The 20,636-nt window shown below is 42.4% G+C and overlaps 2 protein-coding genes across 2 annotated transcripts; both read left to right on the forward strand.

Moving 5' to 3' along the window:
* Positions 1 to 1,729: 1,729 nt before the first annotated feature.
* Positions 1,730 to 14,861, forward strand: ccni (cyclin I). Its single transcript, XM_036529720.1, has 7 exons — positions 1,730 to 1,984; positions 4,468 to 4,624; positions 6,594 to 6,728; positions 8,680 to 8,754; positions 10,712 to 10,852; positions 12,326 to 12,556; positions 13,461 to 14,861. The coding sequence occupies exons 2-7, from the start codon at positions 4,511 to 4,513 to the stop codon at positions 13,914 to 13,916; spliced, it is 1,152 nt and encodes a 383-aa protein (XP_036385613.1). The 5' UTR covers positions 1,730 to 1,984; positions 4,468 to 4,510; the 3' UTR covers positions 13,917 to 14,861.
* A 1,226-nt stretch (positions 14,862 to 16,087) lies between these two features.
* LOC118777631 (ankyrin repeat domain-containing protein SOWAHB-like) lies at positions 16,088 to 18,428 on the forward strand. Its single transcript, XM_036528736.1, has one exon. It carries the CDS (start codon positions 16,125 to 16,127, stop codon positions 18,426 to 18,428), a length of 2,304 nt encoding a protein of 767 aa, XP_036384629.1. The 5' UTR covers positions 16,088 to 16,124.
* The last annotated feature ends 2,208 nt before the right edge of the window (positions 18,429 to 20,636 follow it).

Raw genomic sequence — 20,636 nt, forward strand, 5'->3', positions numbered from 1 at the left:
AATCGCTTCCTTTAAATGTCCTGTAGCGAAATTCAAAAAGTCCGCCCAAATACTCACCGCCTATTGGCTTCAAATTAAAAAAAGTAGCCTCGTGATTGGTCAGGAACATTTAGTTTTCCGCCGTGATTGGCTGTTTGAAATAAGTCTTTATGTTGTGATCTTTACAAAGCAGCCTGAAACTATGAGCGTAACAAAATAATTCAACGGTTTATTTCATTTTAAATAGGCCTACACTGTTTATGCAGTTGGTATAGAGATTGCGTATGTGTTTTATCTAGCTTTTGTTTTGCATTTGTGTGGAATACTTACCCATTTACGATGTGATTTTTAAAATAGTAATATTAAAAACGCATCATCAAATTTGATGTAAATTTGGCAATATTACATGCATAATTAGATAATTACATGCATTAGTATAAATGTTTCATAAATTTTTTATAATGTTACCATTACCAAGCTAGAGTATACTCCTCAAATGGCCTTAGTTAATTTATTAGGAGGCCGATATAAATTTAGATTTTACGTGATTTCATTTTAACTCAATAGATGATTTAATTTGATGGTTGCTTCCTTTATAAATCTGTAGATGTTTGGGGTGTTAATTATTCAAGCCAGCAGTGCCTCATTCAGAATTTTAACACACATACTTCGTTGTTGTCTTGAATCTTGTACCATCACCCCTATCCCAGTTGCTAAGACGAGAGGACGTACTGTCGACTTAAAAAAAAAAAAAAAACTAAATAAATAAATAAAAACACCTGTCTTGGCGTGCCGAGATACTCAAAAGGTACTCTGCGCTCCTTGCATTGTTATAATACATTTTGACTGAGTCATATCTTCCTATTAGTCAAAACCGAAATCTCTGATGCAAGACCATCCTGCATTGCTGCCATACATATAATACTTCAAAATAATGTCACGTTCATCTACAGTTACGCTATACCAGTGCTCTAGTTACATTACAACGCTAGTGGGCCTTTAACACTTTATTATGCGACGTTACACATCTATTAAAGTTTAAAATAAATGCAGGTGCAAAACGAAGGACAAGGTTTGATTTTACGTAAAATGAAAAATACACATTATTAGAGTCGTGTTCTGAGCAATGTACCAGAATAAAATATTTATTTGTAAAATATTTCTCTATAGCCATCAGCTGTGTGGCTGATTCTATTCACTTCTGTATTTCTGTCACAGCTGTGTGTTTTTTGTTTTCAAAGCTTTTTATAGCCAAATGCGATTCTGGTAGCTTGTATCTGTGAGAGAGCCCCTGAGAACCACGACGTGGCTTTCTATGTGCATGCAGTTTCTGTATTTAATAAAACGCTCTAAATCAGTGTCTACATCTGAAAGACAGTTATTCTTATTTTCGATAATTTACTCGAACTGGAAAGTCAGCGAACTGCTTTGGTTGTACTAGAAGCTAAGAACACCCTCTACTGTCGGCAGATTCATCCCCCTACTGCCGCTGGCTCAGTCAAGGAAGCAAAAGAAAAAGGAAACCACATTACATAACAGCCATTTTGAAGGGTTCATTCGCGAGAGAAAGTAGTCCTTATTACACAAATACACAAAATTCAAACATGTACACATATATCATACAAATGTAGGTTATTAAATCACAAAATGCATTTACTAGGGCAGCTGATCGAATTTTAAAAGACTGAATAGCTGTATTTTCATGAAATCGTCCGTATGTTTTGATACGGACTGCGTATTACAGAAAGTGGGCGGACCTGCGTCCTTCCTTTTCTGTCCCCCCTCCTCGGAAGTAGACGTGTTGTCTATATTCCGTTCATTTTATTTTTAATATCAATTTGGAAGGATCCCCTTCTTTTTTTCTTCCCCCATATAAAAAACAACACGGAAAGCAAAATGGACGATTAAAAAGGTCAAAAACAGATTTGCCTTTTTATTTAGCTTCAGTTTAATGGACCGGATGATCGCCAAGTCGAACTGCGACTCTCACGGCTTTGCAGGGGAGGTGAGATATTACTTAGCTAAACCAGCTAGCTGATGACTTTATAACGTTATTGACATTTGGTTATGGAAATTATACTAGCTAGCCGGCTACATAACATTAGCTATAAAAAGGATATTCTCCGTAGCGCTAATGATCGCTAGCCAAACAGCCATTTAAACGCCTGGACCTTATTAACAGGGTTCTCGGAAATGTTAGCTATGCTTGCTAAGCTTTCTTCACTCTATTAGCTTGCTAACTTGCTAAATATGTTTGTAAACAAGCAAACAATGTCATATTCACCCGCTATCCCACTTGATAGCTTACTGTGTTTGTTTTGCTAAGTTAGCTAGCAAGACAGACAGTAGTGCTTAACAGATAAGTTAACTGGCTAGGTAGCTACACCTATACACAACAGTATTATGTGCGACTGTACGTTTCCTCATATATTGTAATACAGTTAATAGATTGTCAGTGAGAATTAAAAACTGTGTAGGTTTTGCCTAAACCAACATGTTTGAAAACATAGTGACTTACTCAGTAGATCGTTTTTGTTGGCATTCTGTTAGGAAAACGCATAACGTTATCTGAATACTCTTAAATCCCTTAAGCAGCTAACGTTAACTGATGTTTATGATGTGGCGAACATTATGACCATCTGTTCGTCTGTAGAGCTACCTAAATAACGTTATGTTAAATGAAGATATAAAAAATAAAGTGGATGCTTCCTGTAATGGATTGTATTACCTACCAAAACACGGGATACAAAGACGTTGTCATTGTTGAAATTGAGTGTCTTAGCTGGCTAAGTTATGCCGTCTGCAAGATAATGCATGCAGTATTACATTACTGCAACATGCAGCATTCGGTTACTTTAGAATGTATTTATAGACAGAAATTTTACCATGGATGTGTTCAAACATGTCTATTATAATAATGACAGCTTGTAATAAAACCTTGTCTTAACTCAGTGCTAGTAAGACTAGGGGAAATTATCAATGACGCGATTTATGGCGAACGCACCAAAATGACATGACTTTTTCAGTGTATTATTCTTGGCAAAGCACATGATGAGATAAACTATGTTCTCTTACTGTATGGTTTTCCCCGTGCATTACGTTTTCATTTGAAAGTGAAAGACACCTTTGTGGTACAGGGTATGCGTGACTAATGTGCAACTGAAACACTAACTTGAATGCCTGAACTGATCGAAATAGATTATAGGCCTACTTTTGTTTTGGGTTGATTTTTTTTTTATTACCATGCTATTGATTGATTTAATTCGGTTGTAGGTGATGTACAGTTTTAACCATGTCGGGATAACCTTGCACAGTCATTGATAATTAAAAAAAAGAAAGCACAGATTTAGACTTCACCACGCAAAGATATATTGGTAGCGTTTTTTCCCCAGCACCTGGAATTGTCCAGTGTATTGGGTAAACACTATGTGTTTACAGTACTGTGGATATCTGTGACGGTAGTCAGACCGGAGGAGCAAATTTGCATTAGCCTTTATTTGTTTTTTTTTTTGTTTTTTTTTTTTACTTACTTACTTACTTACTTACTTATTTGTTATTTTACAGAATTGTAGATTGGATAATAATATACATATTATTCAAAGGGTCGTTTGTGTATATATTTAAATGGATTATGGGCCCATGTGCTGTTTGTTTAAAGATGACGGTTTCTACCCTCTTTTACATTTATTAATTTGGAAGACACAGTAACTGACGAAAAGTGTATTCAGTAAGGTCAGGCAAGTAGACGTGTTTAAAGAGAGTCATTCACGCAATCCGTGAAATAGGCTTTGTCATTGCGGGACACATGTTCACGAATGGTGTGGTCATAAGGTGCACGATCTTAAACTCTTACCACTAATTACCAGCCACCAAGCCTGAACCCTGAGAAGCTTTAATTGCCACAGTATGCTGGCTGGCGCAGACAGGTTAAACTATCACCAGGCTTTTGTCTTCAGCGCATAAATCACAGCCAGTTTTACCTTTATCTGTACCATAATCTTAGGTGGGGGAGGGGTCCGAGTTCAGGCAGCCAAGGTGTAGTCAGTGGGTTTTAAGTCTGGGCCGGAAAATGGAATTGGGTTCCACTGTCCTGACAGCTGTGGAGAGCTCATTCCAGCACTCAAGTGCCATGGTAGAGAAGGGACATGATCCTGATGAGCACCCCTTCCAGGAGGGGACTGCTAAAGTGACCAGAGGTAACAGAGTAGATTGATCTGGCTGGAGTGTAGGGTGGAATAATAGATTGTACATATGGAGGTGCTGTTCATACCACTTGCTGGGTGCGAACCAGAGTTTTGAATGTTATCCGAGCCATAATAGATAACCAGTGTAGAGAGATGAGGAGAGGCATGCCATGTCATCACATGTTGTGATTGGTTCTAGATCATTCAAGTCATTGGATTTTGAATCAGCTGGAGATATTTAGAGCCAAGCCTGTGTCCCACATCCTAATCCATGTTAATTCCTTTGGTGCTTTTCCTCGCACAGGTAGCTGTGTCCAGTGGGGAGGTAGGCGTATCCAGGGGTTGTGATGAAACTTGCCGAACCCTTGGAGTGCCAGAGGTTGTCTTTTCTCCTGGAAAAGGCAACCTCTAGGGAAGCCAAGATGTGGAAGGTCTACGTGCCAAAAAACCCATCCAATCAGGTAGGCCCTCTGGGACAGGAATGGAACAAATTACTTGGTCTCCATGATTTTCTTTTGGAGCATTGTGTTGACAAGATCCCTTCTCTTCTATTATATTACAGTGCCCACTTTATCAATAAAGTGTAACTAACTTAATATGTATTGTGCTGTGGGGAACCAAGGCAAGTGTGAAAAGAATAAAAACTCCTTTCTTTTTGTTGTTAAAGTAGCCTAAGATGTATCCCCTTCTTGTTTTTTGCTCGCACCATACTCCTATTTGCAGCACTGATCGGAGACTATATTCTGCTGGTGGCAGTGGACAGTTTGGAACTGATTTGGGATGAGAGCCATTTCTGTTTGGAATCACGCGAGCCAGATTTTGAAAACTAAGCCTGACAGCTAACTTACATGGTCAGCAGTCTTTCAGGATTCTCATGATGATCTTTTTTGTTATCCTATTGCACAACATGTTTGAAGCTTCCCTCATGTCTTCCACATGATACCACCTTCCTCCTCCTATTGAAATGTTTTCATTAGTCAATACTTTGTTCACGATAACCCACTAGAATGTCATCACCTCTTGAATGTGAGATATGAGTGAGCCAGTCCAACTTGATGTATCATGGTAAGTTTCTAAAACTCAGCCAAGCCAGTTTCCCTTGTTAATATTTATATAGCCTGAGCAGGCTAAAGACTTCATAAGTATTCCGTTGTTAATAAAGCATATCTCGATACCTGGTTTAGATACAAATGTGAAATTTTCCAAAGTCTCCCTCTGTAGGAGGGTTTTTCATGCCAAATTTCAGGACAATCAGAAAGGGTCACGCCAATTTCGTGTTGATTTCACGTGGAACGATTCTAACGATTCTCCATTGTGTAACCTTCGAAAAGCATGCTGATCTTGAAAAATATGTGCTACAGAAAGTGTTTGAACTTAATGGAGATTATCCCAAGACTGGCCTCAGAGAGGCAGGTGAAAGTCATCTGGCAGTGGACTTCAGAGAAGCAATTAGGCATAATCTCATCCCAGCTCTGATCTTTTTATGAGGTTTATCGATTGTCCAGTGGAACTAAATCTGCCTGAGTGACCCTTCAGATGTATTGTAAGTGTCGACTCTCTTTGAAGAGTCTGAAGTGTGTCTTAATGCGGACACAGATGTCTACTGCTTCGCACAACATCTGAGATAGAGTTATGATAAATATTAGGAACTGGGCTGTTTTTCTTGTCGAACGTGCTCTGATTGAAATTGAAACTATCTGAGGAATTGAATCTCAATCTCGTCCTTCTAAGACAATTAAAAGGCATCTGTCAGCAGGCTCCCAAGTGGCTCAGCTGGTCAGTGCACTTGTTCTGCACAGACTGATCAGTAGGTTACTCTGGGACTTGAAGTGTGAAAGTTAGCACTGGTAGCATGCAAATGTGCTATAGCAGCGTTTCTCAAACCTCTCCTGGAGTACCACTTGTCCTGCATGTTTTAGATCTTGAATCAGCTGTGTTGGAGCAGGGAGAGATCTAAAACATGCAGGACAGGTGGTACTCCAGGAGAGGTTTGAGAAACGCTGTGCTACAGGATTCCATTTGTCTCCCTTCAGCACTCCTGCACAAGCATGGAGGGTGTGTAGAGGTGAGGCTGTTCTCCTATTGGCAATTCCAGATTTGGTGAAAAGGGAGAAATTATCAAGAAGGTGCTTAAAAATGCTGTCATTCACCTGAAAACATTTGCCACAGTGTTTTAGTATAGATTCTAATTAATTAAATGACATTAAACTGAATCTTGTGTTATTTTTACCTGTGGAAGTTTTATGTGAAGTGATAGGCTGATTATACATGAACTCTCAGCTCAGTCGTAATAGTGGAACTGAGTTGGTAATAATATAATACCATAACAAAATGTTAGGCATCCACAGTATAACCACACAGTTTGGCTGTGTTGTGGTAGTTTTTTTTTTTTTAACCCAGCTGCCATTTCCTCTGTGGTTTAATCCTCAGGATACAGACATCTCCCCTGCTCAGCGTGATGAGGCAGTCCGATGGCTCTCTGATCTGCACAGCAGCCTCAAACTTTACCCAGAGACCCTCTCCTTGGCCATCAGCATTTTGGACAGGTTTTTAGCAGTTGTGAAGGTAAGTAGTTTATTCGTCTGCAGTCTCTCTATTTTTTTTTTTTTTTTTTTGCATGAGTGGTAGTCGGTTTCTTGTAATGTGTGTACGTGTGAAGACCTTTTCAGTAATGTAGGTAAGGCCTACATTTACTGCATTGGTCTGCACTTCTTATCTGCATTGCCTTATATGTTATTAATGTACGCAGCTGAGTGCACTGTCGAGACTGTGGCCTCTTTACCTCACAAGCCTCTTCCTTATTGTTATATGACAGCATCTGGTCGGTGAAATAATGTGGAAAGTCTAGTCTGTTTTATGGTGCTTCGTCAAAGCCAACCTGATGCATGCCAAGTCTCTGATGATATGATTTATGAAAAGGATAAAGGGACTGGCTTATATAAGGGATTTTGTGCAGCTTATTTCAGTGCCTGAGGAGAATGCTTCAGTGCCTTGACATTTATATTATGCAATTATTGCTGTTCATTACCAGTGGGTTACTCAGGGAATTAAGAGGCATAAAAATTTCATGTGAAGAACATGTTGAACAGAGGAACAAACAGTATGATTGTAATGGTGCTGGTGATGCACAGCACATAAAAGACACAGAAGGAGAAAAAAGACAAGTAACTAGAAACTAGCCTGAGCCAAGCCTCAGTCTCAAATAGCTGGAAAAGTGTGACTCCTCCAACCACAAACACTTGTATTCAACTAGCCTTTGATTAGACTGGTGGAACCAGTCAACAAGTATTTGGTTAGGCGTGGACAATTACTGTAACAATGATGACCCTGTTTTGAATTTAAGTCAATGGAGTCAGATTATCAGGTTATTGCCAAACTGGTGAATTGATTTGAAGAGGAATCCCATTAATACAATTCACACAAACATTTAATAATTTAAAAATACAGCCAACAAGTTACCAAAAACAAATCATTCTAAGTTTCGGGGACAGGTTACGGCTCCTCCTTCACAGTGATACAGATGGCTACTTGGTCTTATTCACAGTAGGCATTAATGTTCTGAAATTTGCCCATATCTCTTTCCTGTTGTCGCTAATCACAAAAATTAAAAATAATATGTTAGTGTTGACGCTTATTCTCCTTTGGGGGTGAATGAAGTTGTATTTAAAAGTCAACTTGCTGAGCCACATCCTTATTTGAAACCTTACAGTATAATGATAATAAATGAAGTAATGGACATATTAAAGCAGAACTTGGGTCAAAAATGGAAAATGTTTGTTTTATGATAAGCATGAAGTACTTCCCATCGTAGCTGAGCATGCCAATCCATGTCATGAAAGCCTCAAACCCAAACCTTCTCCTGGTGGTGATGCAACCCAGTCTTAATACCAGTCACCATGCATAAACAACATAGTCATATACTCGCAAAATGTTTTTCTGCAATGAACCAGCAGTGCTTTTTTTGTCAGTGTTTTGTAGTTCCTTACTCACTCCTGTGAAAAGCTGTGGCTGGTAGTAAGGCCGTCTTGCATCATCTGCTGAAGGAGGAAATTCGCCATGCTCAATTATGCATGTAAATACTAGAGAAATATCATACAGCATGAAAAAATGTAACTTCTCAGAGTTCTGCATAAAGGAGGGATATGAAATAAACACCACCAGCTACAGTTTGGGTATCACCAGTCTCATTTAGGTCTGTGTAATACTTAGGCATTTTCTCTTCAGGATGTTGTTTGTGAAGCCAAGCTTGTTTTCCAGGAAGTGCAACGTGTATAGGAACTGGGACCTGTTTGCAGACCTCTTCACTTCCTGTATCTCTAGTATGGCCCCCTTCCCTCCCATTGTGTTAGCATTGCATCTAATAAGTGGGTCCTCAGCAAGTGCAGATGGCTTCCCCCTCCCTGCTTCCTGTCAGGAAGGAGGGTGCAGTTAATTTCTTTCACTGGTTTTCACATGCTGATTTTTACAGCAACGCAATACTGAAAGGACATCCTTGTCTCTGTCCCTCTGTCCTCAGGCCCGCCCAAAGTACCTGCGCTGTATTGCCATCGCCTGCTTCTTCCTGGCCGCCAAGACCAGCGAGGAAGATGAGGTGTGCACCTCGAATCGTCTGACCTTTGACTTAAGGTCGATTGCACTTACGTAGTTGGTGATGGACATACTGTCCAGATGTATTTCAGTTCGTTTTTGCAGAGGTAATTTCAATGCAGTGAAGCGCTTCTATTTTATGATTTGCAAAGGAGATTGCAGGGGATAAAGCTCTTAAGGCCCTCTTGCTTCAACCCAGCTTGCAGGAACTCGAAAGACAGCAATCTCTTCAAGAAAAATTAGCATTTTAGTTGGCATTCAGCACAGAACCTACAGACTTTACCTACAAACAGGTCCTCTCTCTGCATCTGCATAAGAAGAAAAAAAAACAATAGGATTGATTTTGAAATATAATTATTGCTTCCATGCTATCATTTTTGAATAGTAGACAGACAACTGTAATTAGCAATACTTCCAAGTCATTCTGCAGTGCCTCATGGTCAGTTCCAGTTCCTTGTTGTCCATCCGGAATCTTTGCCTCTGTTCTTCTTTTTTTTTCCCCAAAAAAACAAATGAGTTGGCAAACCAAGAATTTGGGTACACTAATGTCTAGTTACAGCACTGTTGTATTTTCTGCTTAGTTTAGATCTAGAGATCACAAGTTTCATTTGAATATCTTGGTATCCTATATCTGGTGTAGAATCAGGTATACAATAGGATCTAGAAAGGATTTTCTTCTGTTTTACAGCCCCGGAAGAACTCAGCTGTTGTAAATAAAAAATACTTAATAAAACTAGCCAGAAAAATGGGGGCCGAGCAGAAGACAGGCCTCGCTAGCACAAAATCCAGTGTGGCAGCTGATCTGTGTGACGTATTGATACGGATCTTTCTGCTGGGGGCTGATAAGTTGCAGGAAAGCCCCCCTGGAGTGCTCACTCGAATTGGAGTTTGTGAGAAAAAAAACGTGTTTTTTGACTTTTCGTGGCAGCCATTTTTATTTATTCATGGTCAAACTTTAGGTGCCCTAGTTCCACGCTACATCTGTACAGCAACATTCCCAGTGCAGTTGAATGTACTTTTTGTAAGTTGCCCTTGATAAGATTGTCTTAGTGAATTAAGTATTAATGTAAATGTAAGGCCAGGCAATGCTTGTTGCATATTTGGCATTCGGTTCCCATGTGAACAGGGTGCACAAGTTTGAATATGGTCACCATATGTACCATATGACTTAACAACATGAGTTGCTGAGTAGAGACTTCCCAGTGATCGCTACAGTTTTGTCAGAAAACATCCGAATGGTATAGGATTAATGACCTTTGAAATGTATGTACAGCTTGATTGGCTGATGACAGCCATGTTTTTAGTAGCAGTCTCTCATTTGCAAATTTGCTAGACGTTTCAAGGACCGCTTACGCTTATCTCCAAGCCAAAAGACATAGTCCTTTGCTGACAAGCAGTGTTGAAAAAATGTGTCAAAATGTGCCATTTCAATTCATGTAATTGTAATATTCTCCAAGGCATTGCTGCAGTAATTGTCAGTTGAAAAAAGTGGTGCCTTCTCCTGAAGAATCTTCAGGTATAGCTCACCGTGTCTCGGTGTTCAAAAATATTAGTATTGCAAAAATCTGGTAAATGAAACAATGCAGTGCTAAATTCAGAAAAGCCCATGCAGTGAGAATAAGCTCATCTTTTTCATGCAGTACTTTAAATTGATGCCCAGCTGTCTGTGCTACTTTTTAGTATATGTCAGTTCAGTCATAAAGGGAAAAAAAACTTGCGTAATGCTTACTCATTTCTCAGTGACTCAGAAAAGAGCGAGGATTTCTACATTTAGCCCTCTCTGCTGTGCAAGTGTTAAGTCCAGATTTTTTCAGTGGGGAAATGATATGGCATAAAGCTGCAGTAAGGAGTCCAGAGCCCCTGGTGCCAGCTGGCACTGTAGGGATGGGAGGCCTGGCAGCAGCATCGGGGACAGCACAAAAGAGGGGGAATGGCCTGGGCTAAGTCTCGTCTGTCTGCAGCACATCCCGGCCCTGCGTGACCTCGCCAGGACCAGTGGCTGTGGCTGCTCTCCATCCGAAATCCTGCGAATGGAGAGGATCATTCTGGATAAGCTGAACTGGGACCTGCACACGGCAACACCGCTGGACTTCCTTCACATTGTGAGTTGCAGCATCGTTCGGTGCTGAATTCAGTGCTGTTGAATTAGGGAGAGCTGCCGCCTTGGAAACACGTTCTGTTGTCTCAAAATAGCTTTACATGTGAGTGAAGCAAGCTCAAGCAGTAAGACATTACAGTACTGCATGTGTAGTTTGGTGCTCCTAAATCAGTACAGCGTGGCTTGGTACTCCTTTAAGAAGTTTAAATGGGGGAGAATTCACCAGAATAATTTGTCATCATAGTACATGTATTGGCAATATCTGAAAAGATAGCTAAATTAAAAACGATCATCTTGTTGTTACATTGTAAATTGACTCACGGAGTAGAAAGAATCCACCATAAATCGTCATACTGTGGCATAAATCATACATTTGTGACAGTGCTTTTAACTGAAGGAAAAGAACAGCACTCAAAGCACATTGCTGCCACCCACTGAGTAAACTGTACATTTCTTATTCTGTTTGTGATGTGAGAACAAAAGTCATTCAGGCTGTAGGCCATGCACTTTGATCAAAGGTATACAACAATAATTAATCCTACAATATTTTAAATGACTGTTTCTACACGATGTGCATTTAATTTAGTTTTATTTGGCTTTCCAGTTGAAAATAATAAATGGGTTGTTGTGTAATACAAAAAGGGTTCGTTTAACATAGACACCTATTTTGTCTTGCTGTTGGTTTCCCAAATAAAGGTAACACTTTGTATGTTACAGAAAAGTAATTTGTTGAATGCAAGGATTTATACTCATTAACTGAATAAATTCTTTGACATTTTAATCACATTTTTAGATTTTTATGTCCATTTTTAAGGCACATTAACATTTGTGAAGTGTGACCCACTTCAGTTGGACTGCAAAGAGTAATTCTCTGGCATATTTTCTTTAAAATTACCATAGTTATCTCTAAGAATTAAATTTATGTAGACTTTTAAACATGCACACATATGCCATCGATACATAACCATTCTGCAAACAGTTCTGAGGAATCAGAAAACCTAACCTGCTAACTCACACATTTGATTGTAGTTGCTTACCCTGGCATAAAAAAATGCTTCATGACGGAAGAATGCATATAACAGAAATGGCACGGCTGTGTTGTGTCTTAGAACTCGATGAATTATTAAAGCTGATCTAAGATTAATATTATTAGTGGTACTGGTAGCCCACATTTCCAGAGCATCCACATTTACAGCATTTACAAAAATACTTCCATGATTTCGTTCATGACACAAAATCCTGATTTATGAAGAGACATAGGCTGGGGAGCAAGAAAAGGCATCCAAGTTAAACCAAGCTAAAAGTTCTTTGAAAGGTCAGGGGGAAAAAGTGTTTCTCTCATCAGGAGTGTTTGTTTTAGTTTGTTGTGTTGTCTTAGTTTAGTTTTTTTCCATTCAGTGAAGGTTAGCCGAAGATGATGTGTCTGTAAAACTGTTCACTGGCTTGACGTGGTTTCGTATGTTTTGTTCGGCCGCAGTTCCATGCGATGGTGCTGTCATGCAAGTCCCAGTTCCTGGTGGGTCTGCTGGCGGCGAACCCGTCCCAGCACATGGCACAGCTCACCCGGCAGCTGCACCACTGCCTGGCCCACCACACGCTGCTGCAGATCAAGGGATCCATGCTGGCCCTGGCCCTCATCACGCTGGAGCTGGAGAAGTGCTGTCCTGATTGGCTGGCTCTCACTATCAATCTGCTCAAGAAAGCGCAGGTAAGCCAGAGGTCAGCCGCCCTCAGCCAAGGCCATTCCAGTTTTTGCTGTTTGCCGTTACTGAACACTGGCGACTTATAACTGGTCTAGACAGGTAATGGTCAACAGACTGCCCCTGTAATTCTGCCTTGTATGCTCTTGTTCTTCTGTTGGTATCTGATAGCAGGCGATGTTTTGTTATGCTGCTGAACACTGCTGTTAATAAGGGGCTTAAAACACGTTCACGCCCCAGGGGCATACAATATTTCTCAGCAGACAGGATGGGCAGCTAAAACCCACAAAATAATGTGTGCCCATTTAAAAGAAGTTTTAAATGAAATGCACAAGCAGGTCTTGTTCTCATTGCCTTAATACTAGCTACCCAGTTGGGCTAAGCAAAGTAGTTACATATTTTAGCAATAGTGAGAATAACTATTTAGATGGATTTTAGAAAGAGCATTGTACACAGCTGGCTAGCTAGGTTATTTTGCAACAAAATTGTAACATCTGATGCTGACATCAATGTGTAAGGAGTGACATTAAAATAAACAATATCTCGTGGACATTTCCATGAGCTCAGGAAGCTTCATATCAAACAAAATCAGTGGGGCTCCTTGTTTGTTTCTGTGAGACATGGTCTGTGTGTCCACACCATCTGCTTCTGGCAAGGAAACGCTCATTTATGAATCACAGAGTTCTAAAATAAAATTTTGCCTGCCTTGTCTGCCTTTGGTGCTTGAATGGCAAAAATATATCAGTGCCCTTGAGGTGCTGCTCCTCTGTTTAAGAGAATTTTGCATCATTTTCTTTATTGTTTGACTTCTGGTGAAAATGCCAACAACAAGCTTTCATCCAGTAAGCGGTACAGCTAAATTATGGTCCTTCACTGAAACCACCCTTTTGCTTCTGTGCGCTCCCCTTGCAGATTGATAGCTCCCAGCTCATCAGCTGCCGAGAGCTTGTGGCACGTGTCCTGTCTCCATGCCGGGCTTCCCTGCCTCCCAACACTGTGTACATCTACCAGCCCCTCCGTCACAGCTTGGCATCTCGCGGCTGGGGAGACGCCCCTCCGCCGGCCTCCCAGGCCGCCGGGGACAGGAGCCACCCCTGGGGTCCCGCCATCGCCCTGCTCGCCCAACCCCCGAACCACCCGGCTCGCCCGCCACACTGCAAGCCCACCACCAAGCGCAAGGTGGAGGCCATGGAGGTGGACGAGTTCTACGATGGGATCAAGCGCCTCTACAACGAAGACAGCGTCCAGGAGGGCGCCGGGGGGGAGGGGCAGGGACAGGGGCAGGGTCTGGCCTGCAGTACCTCGCTGGTTCGGCAGGAGGGCAGCAGCTCACCCTGCCCCCCGCTGCAGCCCGTCCCAGTCACCTAGAAGCAAAAGGAAATTAAAAAAAGGCCTTCTGTCACCTTCCCATCAGAGCAACAGGGAAGAAAAGGGAGCCGCCGCAGTCTCGGGCATTATCTCTCCTGGCTGGATTGAGCCAAAAACACAAAAAAAATTTGCTGATTCATAACCATTTTCGAGCACAAATACAAAACGTTAAAAAAAGACAAAAAAAAGTATAAAAGCAAATGTCCCCAAAAAAAGTAGAATTACTCTTTTCCCTGTGATTTTTTTTTTGTTTACAGCTGTTCGACTAATGTTGATGATTGTCACCTCAATCATTTCCATCATCAGAATGTTCTTGAGGTTTCATCGCTTGAAATCATTGTTTTGTTTTTTTTTTTTCCTCCTGCCTAAGCCTCTCTCACCGCATGTCGTGTTGGTGTTGTTTCAAGTTAATCACAAAAAACATGCTTTGATGAGTACAAGTGAATGCCAGAAAATGTGTGTTGTCAAAGCGTAGAAAAGTATGTGTTCAGCTGCCCAAGTGAAAATACTAAATGGTGAGGAAAAGTTAAAACGTCTGCAATTAGATTGTGTCATCATAAAGGTTTGATTTGTTTCACCTCTTCCCTGCTCTTGGAGCAAAGCCCCATTCACCGCCTTTCTCAATCAGTAACGTTTATCATTTAATACGGATAAAAATATTCCTATCACAAGTTTTAACGAAGCATTAAACGTCATTTATACAAAAGAGGCAATACAATGTGTTACCTATGATCAAACCAGGGCAGGCATGATGCAGATTCAGTTTGTGAAATGTTCTTTAAAAAATGCAAAAATGAAGATATCAAAAAAAGCTTTGTTCATTCACATTTATTTTGCTGTTCATTCAATACAAGCTCGCTGTTTTTGCAAAAAGCTCTTTCCGAAGCCAGGCTGTGATAACTGCCTCTGTACTGCTGGACACCAATAAAGAGAAATGTCCCTTCATTTCCAGTTGTCTGTGTTCTTTGTGTTCTTGCATGTTGCAAAGAATGCGGAGAGAATGAATGCCTGGTCTACAACCAGTCATCTGAATAAATTTGTACAAAGGGTCTTTGACCAGAGGCAAATATAAAGGAAGCCACCATCCAATGTTCGTTTATAGTCGAGTGGCTAGTGTTATTGAATGATTGCGCTTTGTCTCTTTAAGCTCAGAGCAGTGTTCTTTGTGTGAAATATGTATACACGACATACATCTGCTCTGAATCCATGTGAAGGGATTGGAAGATGGGAACCACAATACAATGCTCGAACGGTCATCAAACATAGTTTCGTTGTCCCATTAAAGGCTAGAGGTGGGTATCAATATCTGAGGGAAAAAACAGCTACAATGAACATATTATTTGGAAAAAAAAAGAATTAAAATACAAAGCAGTTCTTCATTTTTGCAGTGCGATATTGGAAGCTTTTTATATTTTTATATTGGTATTTTTAAAATCAGAAATGGAAATTTTTACGGGAAATCACGAATATTGGTGATCACCATGAAACCCTTATCCTATGGAAATCCTTGCATTGTTATAACACATGACCTGTCCGTTTTCATACTATGGTCATACCAGAAAACATGTTCCAGCGCCGTGCTACGCCGCTTATGATGCTCGTGTGTCTCTGTTTGGTGTTCTGCGAAGTGTCTCCAGCTTTTCACACCATACCGGTAAAACTGTTACCACAGTTTGCCTGGTTTATTTCAAATGTTACGGAAACTCACAGACATTTAAAGATCGTGCAAGAATTCCTTATCTTGTGGACTACCACATACATAATTTCAAACTAAACGGTCAAGTACATACATTGGAATTATAAAAGTAGGTAGGATTTTACAAATAAAAAAATCGGTCTTCGAAGGACAAGACATTCAGTATATAGTGTTATTTGTGAAACATCGTAAACCAGCTTTTATCCCAAACGTGTAAATTGTTCTTCGGATCACACGTAATGGGTATTGCAAAATTCAAAAGTGGTGTCACTATACAAGTATTCACATAAAAAAACATTTATGCATAGGAAGCAACCATGTGAAACTGCAACCTACGTTTAAAAACAATTTATTACCCGATTTAAGTCAACGCTCCTCGTTTATCACTCAGGTATGTAGCTGCAGGTGGGGTTAGCAGAAACTTTAGGGAGGAGTCATATGAACGCCGAAACTTCCTACAGACAGAACCCACGCAGGGAAGAACTCTGGACTGAATTCTTTTACGGATAGCAATGGCCACCGAATTCAGTCAAGACGCGGTGTTGAAATTTATCTGCAGTAATAATGGGAGAGTGAAAAATGCGGACCTTCTAACGCACTTTAGACCATTCCTTCGGGACGATGAAAACAGGACGCAGAACAGAGACTTGTTCAAAAGGTTCGTGAATACCGTGGCTGTCGTGAAGCAAGAAGGAGGAGTGTCTTTTGTCGTGCTGAAAAAAAGATATATGGGTCTGGTCAGAGACGTCGGAGCTGCCCCCTCACCAAAGACACTTTGCGAAAGAACTGAAAAACCGAGGCCAAAAGAAGTCTCTCGGCCAGAGAGCTCGCACAGAAAGCGAGAGAAAGGTCAGGCTGATAGTCAACCCGATTTAAAAGTAAAAGGTAAGACGTCATCTCACGTTGACCGTTTGAACACGGTTCAGAGTTCTGATAAAGTACTACCAGCTGCTGGAATTGTAAATAATAACTCATTGAATGTTAATTTTGATAACAACTCCAAAAATTTGCCACCTTATACGTCTAATCAGACAGCGCTCCAAGAAAGTACAAGTAGCCTCCCTTGCACTTTGAAACCATCCCATCTCAATTTACAATCTGAAGAGTCAAATGGGAGTGGTGAGAGTTATCAACAAGTATTAGCTCATAGCTCTGAACGTGAAGCTGTTTTTCACCCGTCGCAAAGGCCTGCTCTGACAGGTGGTGCAAATGATAATATTTGTGAACTGAGACAGTCTGACGAGCCCTACAGACAAAATAAGGCGTTATGCTTGTCACCAGATGATCCATGCAATAAGAACAAAGTAATCGTTCCTGAAGATGTTCATGAGAGTAATGTCCCAAGGAAGCTTAGCCATGAAAGTCAGCAGAAGGTCTCTGATTCAGCAAGCGCAGTGCGGCCTTTGTACACCTCGCAAGGAAGTGCTGCTAGGATGTCGACTTCCACTCCCTGTCTGTTGGCTTGCTCTGAATCTCCAACTCCCCTGCCTGATTATCAGTTAATAACCCGTAGCAATGGCAGCCTACCGGGGCCAAAGGATGGCCCGGGGTTTGAGCCAAAGGTGGACGGCGGAGAAGCAGCTCCGTTCAGCCCACAGCCGCTGCGCCACAGCCTACCGCTGGAGAACACCAGGAGCCACGCTGCCACCAGGGCCACAGAGTGCCACCAGGCTGGGCTGTCCGTCAGCCACGGCGACCTCCTCACGCCCGCCCGTGAGGACGCAGCCTGGCCCCGGGGCGCGCCCAGGGAGGAGTGGGCCAGCGACGAGGGCCTCAACTACAGGGGCCTGTCGAGCGAGTGCGGGGACAAGGTGCAGGAGATGCTCCATCGCGCCCAAGAGGCCAAGATGCTCTCCCTACTGCACCGCGCCGAGCGCAACGTGACCCCCCTGCACCACTCCATGGGTGACCTGGACAGCCAGGACCCCGGCGCCGCCCGAACCGGCTCGGGGAGCGCCACCCCCGTCCCGCTGCGACACGGCGCCCGGAGAACCTGCAGCAGGCTCCGCAGCAGAATGTGCCGGAGCCTGGGCGCGGACCTGGACCAGCCCTTCTACGATGACGCAGTTTCGGCACGCCTCAACCGGCTGCAGCTGCTGTCTTCCTCGCTCAGCATCCACTACCCCCTGTCCCTGCCCTCGCGGACCCACAGCTACAGGGATGTCTCCTCGCTCGACATCCCTGGGGGCCAGAGCCACCCCCCCGGCGAGGGCCACTATTTCCCAAGGAGCTCGATGGTGCCGCTGGAGCCCAAAGAGCACAGCTGGCTGGTCAAGGCGGCCGCCGGCACGTGGCCCGAGATATACGCCCTGTTCCGGGAGGAGCCCAGCCTGCTGGACAAGAGGGACTTCATCTCCGGCTACACCGTTCTGCACTGGATCGCCAAGCACGGGGACCACCGGGTGCTGAACACGCTGTGGTACGGCGTCAGCAAGCTGGGGATGAAGCTCGACGTGGACGCCAAGACCACCTGCGGCTACACGCCGCTGCACCTCGCCGCCATCCACGGGCACAAGAAGCTCATCCGCCTGCTGGTGCACAAGTTCAAAGCCAACGTGGCCCTGAGGGACACCAGCGGGAAAAAGCCGTGGCAGTACGTCAGCAAGGGCGGCCCGAGGGACATCCTGCAGCTGCTTGGGGCGCCGCTCCGCGTGACCGGCGGCGGGGCCGCCCTGCAGCAGGCTCCCTCGGAGGAGAAGCTGACAGCGCGCCCGGTCACCATGTCCCCCACGGTGAAGAGGCAGTCGTCGATCGCGGCGTTCCTCAAGCACAAGTCTTTGCTGAGGGTGCCGGCTCACTCCGAGTCCTTTGTGTGACCCCTCGAGGTGACACGCACCACTCCATGACAGTGATAACTGTATCCAAGTGTCGCAACCACTAAAACAGTGGCTGCAGTGTTCACTCTTTCACTGAGGCAGAAGATCACCTCTTGAGTGGAAAACTTATATTGAAAACAAATGTTAAAAACCTTGACTGGTGTTCTTACATATTCTTTTTGGAATGCGTATGCCGTCATTGCAGTTGAATTCACCTTCATTTCAGGAAGTGTTTCTGTTCATGGTTGCGGTGGCAAGACCTCCAAACAAGCAGAGCTTTCTTTTTGCAGGCATTTGAATTGGAGAAAATTTTCTATATTATTTTACCTAAAACATGCACTTGTGTAGGACTGCTTTTTGTATGCTTAGAAGACTGTGCTACACAATGATTAAAAAAAGCTAAGCTTTTTGTGAAAGAGACAAGCTGCTGTTGGAAGAACCATCAGAAAAAAAGCAGCAACTCTCTTTATTCAGCTATGCAAGGAAACATCAGAAGTCCACAAAGATCTGCACTTTGGAGTTGTCAGTTCCAAAAATCCAGCACTAACTTAATCCCTGCGACTGCTAAATTACTTTAATGCAATGCCAAGCCAGCTCAATTTGTTTTAATTTTGTAACCGTTCCTTTCAGTTCAGTGAAACCTACTCCAGTCTGAGTTGGAGTTAGGCGCGTAATTCAGGCTAAATTTGGAACATATCCCAACTCTGCTTTTAGATCCCTTGTACCTCTGTTTGTTAGGAGCCACAGCGGATATATTGCGCAAAACAACCTACAGCACAATTTCCAGGGTCAACGAACTTGTTTTTCAAGGATAGCACAGGGGCTCTTGCAGCATTGCGGCCTGTACTGAGGTGTGAACAGCACTGGGTTCATCTTGATGGCTTCAGTACATTTTACAATGGTGCAAAGAACAGGATGTTAGCAGGTATAGTAATTGTTCTATTGTCAGCTTTTTGTGGCCAGTTTACTCAGGAAATGTACTATTATAGCTTTGTTTGCACCTGAAACTCTGCATAAAGACATCCACTGTACTGGTGCATTCCAACACATCGGTGTGGCATTTCCAGAAATCGTATTATTTTCAAACTTAATGTTACTTCAGACGTTTGCTGAGAGGCTAGAGAACCATGGATAATTGGGCTTACGTGTTAATCTATTTAGCCCTTTTCCCTAATGAATGGAGACGTACCCTCTAGTTAACCTGATATGGTGTCCGAAAATGGTGGCTGTAAACTCAGTGAGTGGCAGTGGCCCAGAATGGCCCAAACGTGGCGTTGGTGCCCAGTCAGCCAGTGCCAGCGTTCGGCATTGTGCCCGGCCTGTGGTGGCAATGAAAGCCCTGCTGTTTGTGCTCTGCCTGCTCTGAATGGGACTCACCAAGACACATCACAGAAATGCGTCCTTTCCGTTTTTCACTGTGGACAGCTTTGAAGCAACCAAAGTTCTTGTCGGGGATGTGGGTTTGGTGGGTGTAAATTTTAATACACAGACTTTCTGTCAGAAGAACTGTTTTATGTTCCAGAACTGTTTTATGTTCTGTTTATCCACATTCTTAAGGGTGTTTTTGTTGTATTATCTAGGCTACGCTGTCACAAGAATGCACTTTCATGTTTCTGCTTGTCCCTGTCAGGGGTAGAATGTTTGGATGAACAGGCCGTTGGGAAATTATGCCTGTTATGTAATATGCAGGAATTCCAACGTGTCAAGTATGTAATATATACATTTATATCATTATCTTTGAATATGAATAAAAGCATGTAATTTTTTTTAAATTTACAGTCATGGTTGCATTTTATTTTTACCATCCCAGCCAAATAAACCACCTACTTGGGTAAAAGACTGACCTGAAGTTCAAAAATAGGATCTCTGTGTACCCTGTCCTAGCTTAAAGTGGAGGAATGCCCACTTTAAATAAGGTTTTAAAGGACATTGTAGGGTATAAAAACATTTACACTGTTTAAATGTTATGTAACCGCTCCTATCTTAATCCTGCCTGTTTAAGAGTTATTTTATCAAGGGGCATTGACCTTGATGATGACCCTTAGATGAAAGACTGGTTGTCTTTCAAGTACTTTGCTTCTGTTGGCAGGAAGCAGTTACATGCTTTGTTTTGAGTATGTTCATAATTATGGCCAATATGACAACCTGGTTTGAATAAAGTGATTAAAGTGGCAGTTTAAGTATTCTTCCATGAAATTTCATCAGAAT

This window comes from Megalops cyprinoides, chromosome 5, assembly GCF_013368585.1.
Source record: "Megalops cyprinoides isolate fMegCyp1 chromosome 5, fMegCyp1.pri, whole genome shotgun sequence".
Classification (NCBI taxonomy): domain Eukaryota; kingdom Metazoa; phylum Chordata; class Actinopteri; order Elopiformes; family Megalopidae; genus Megalops; species Megalops cyprinoides.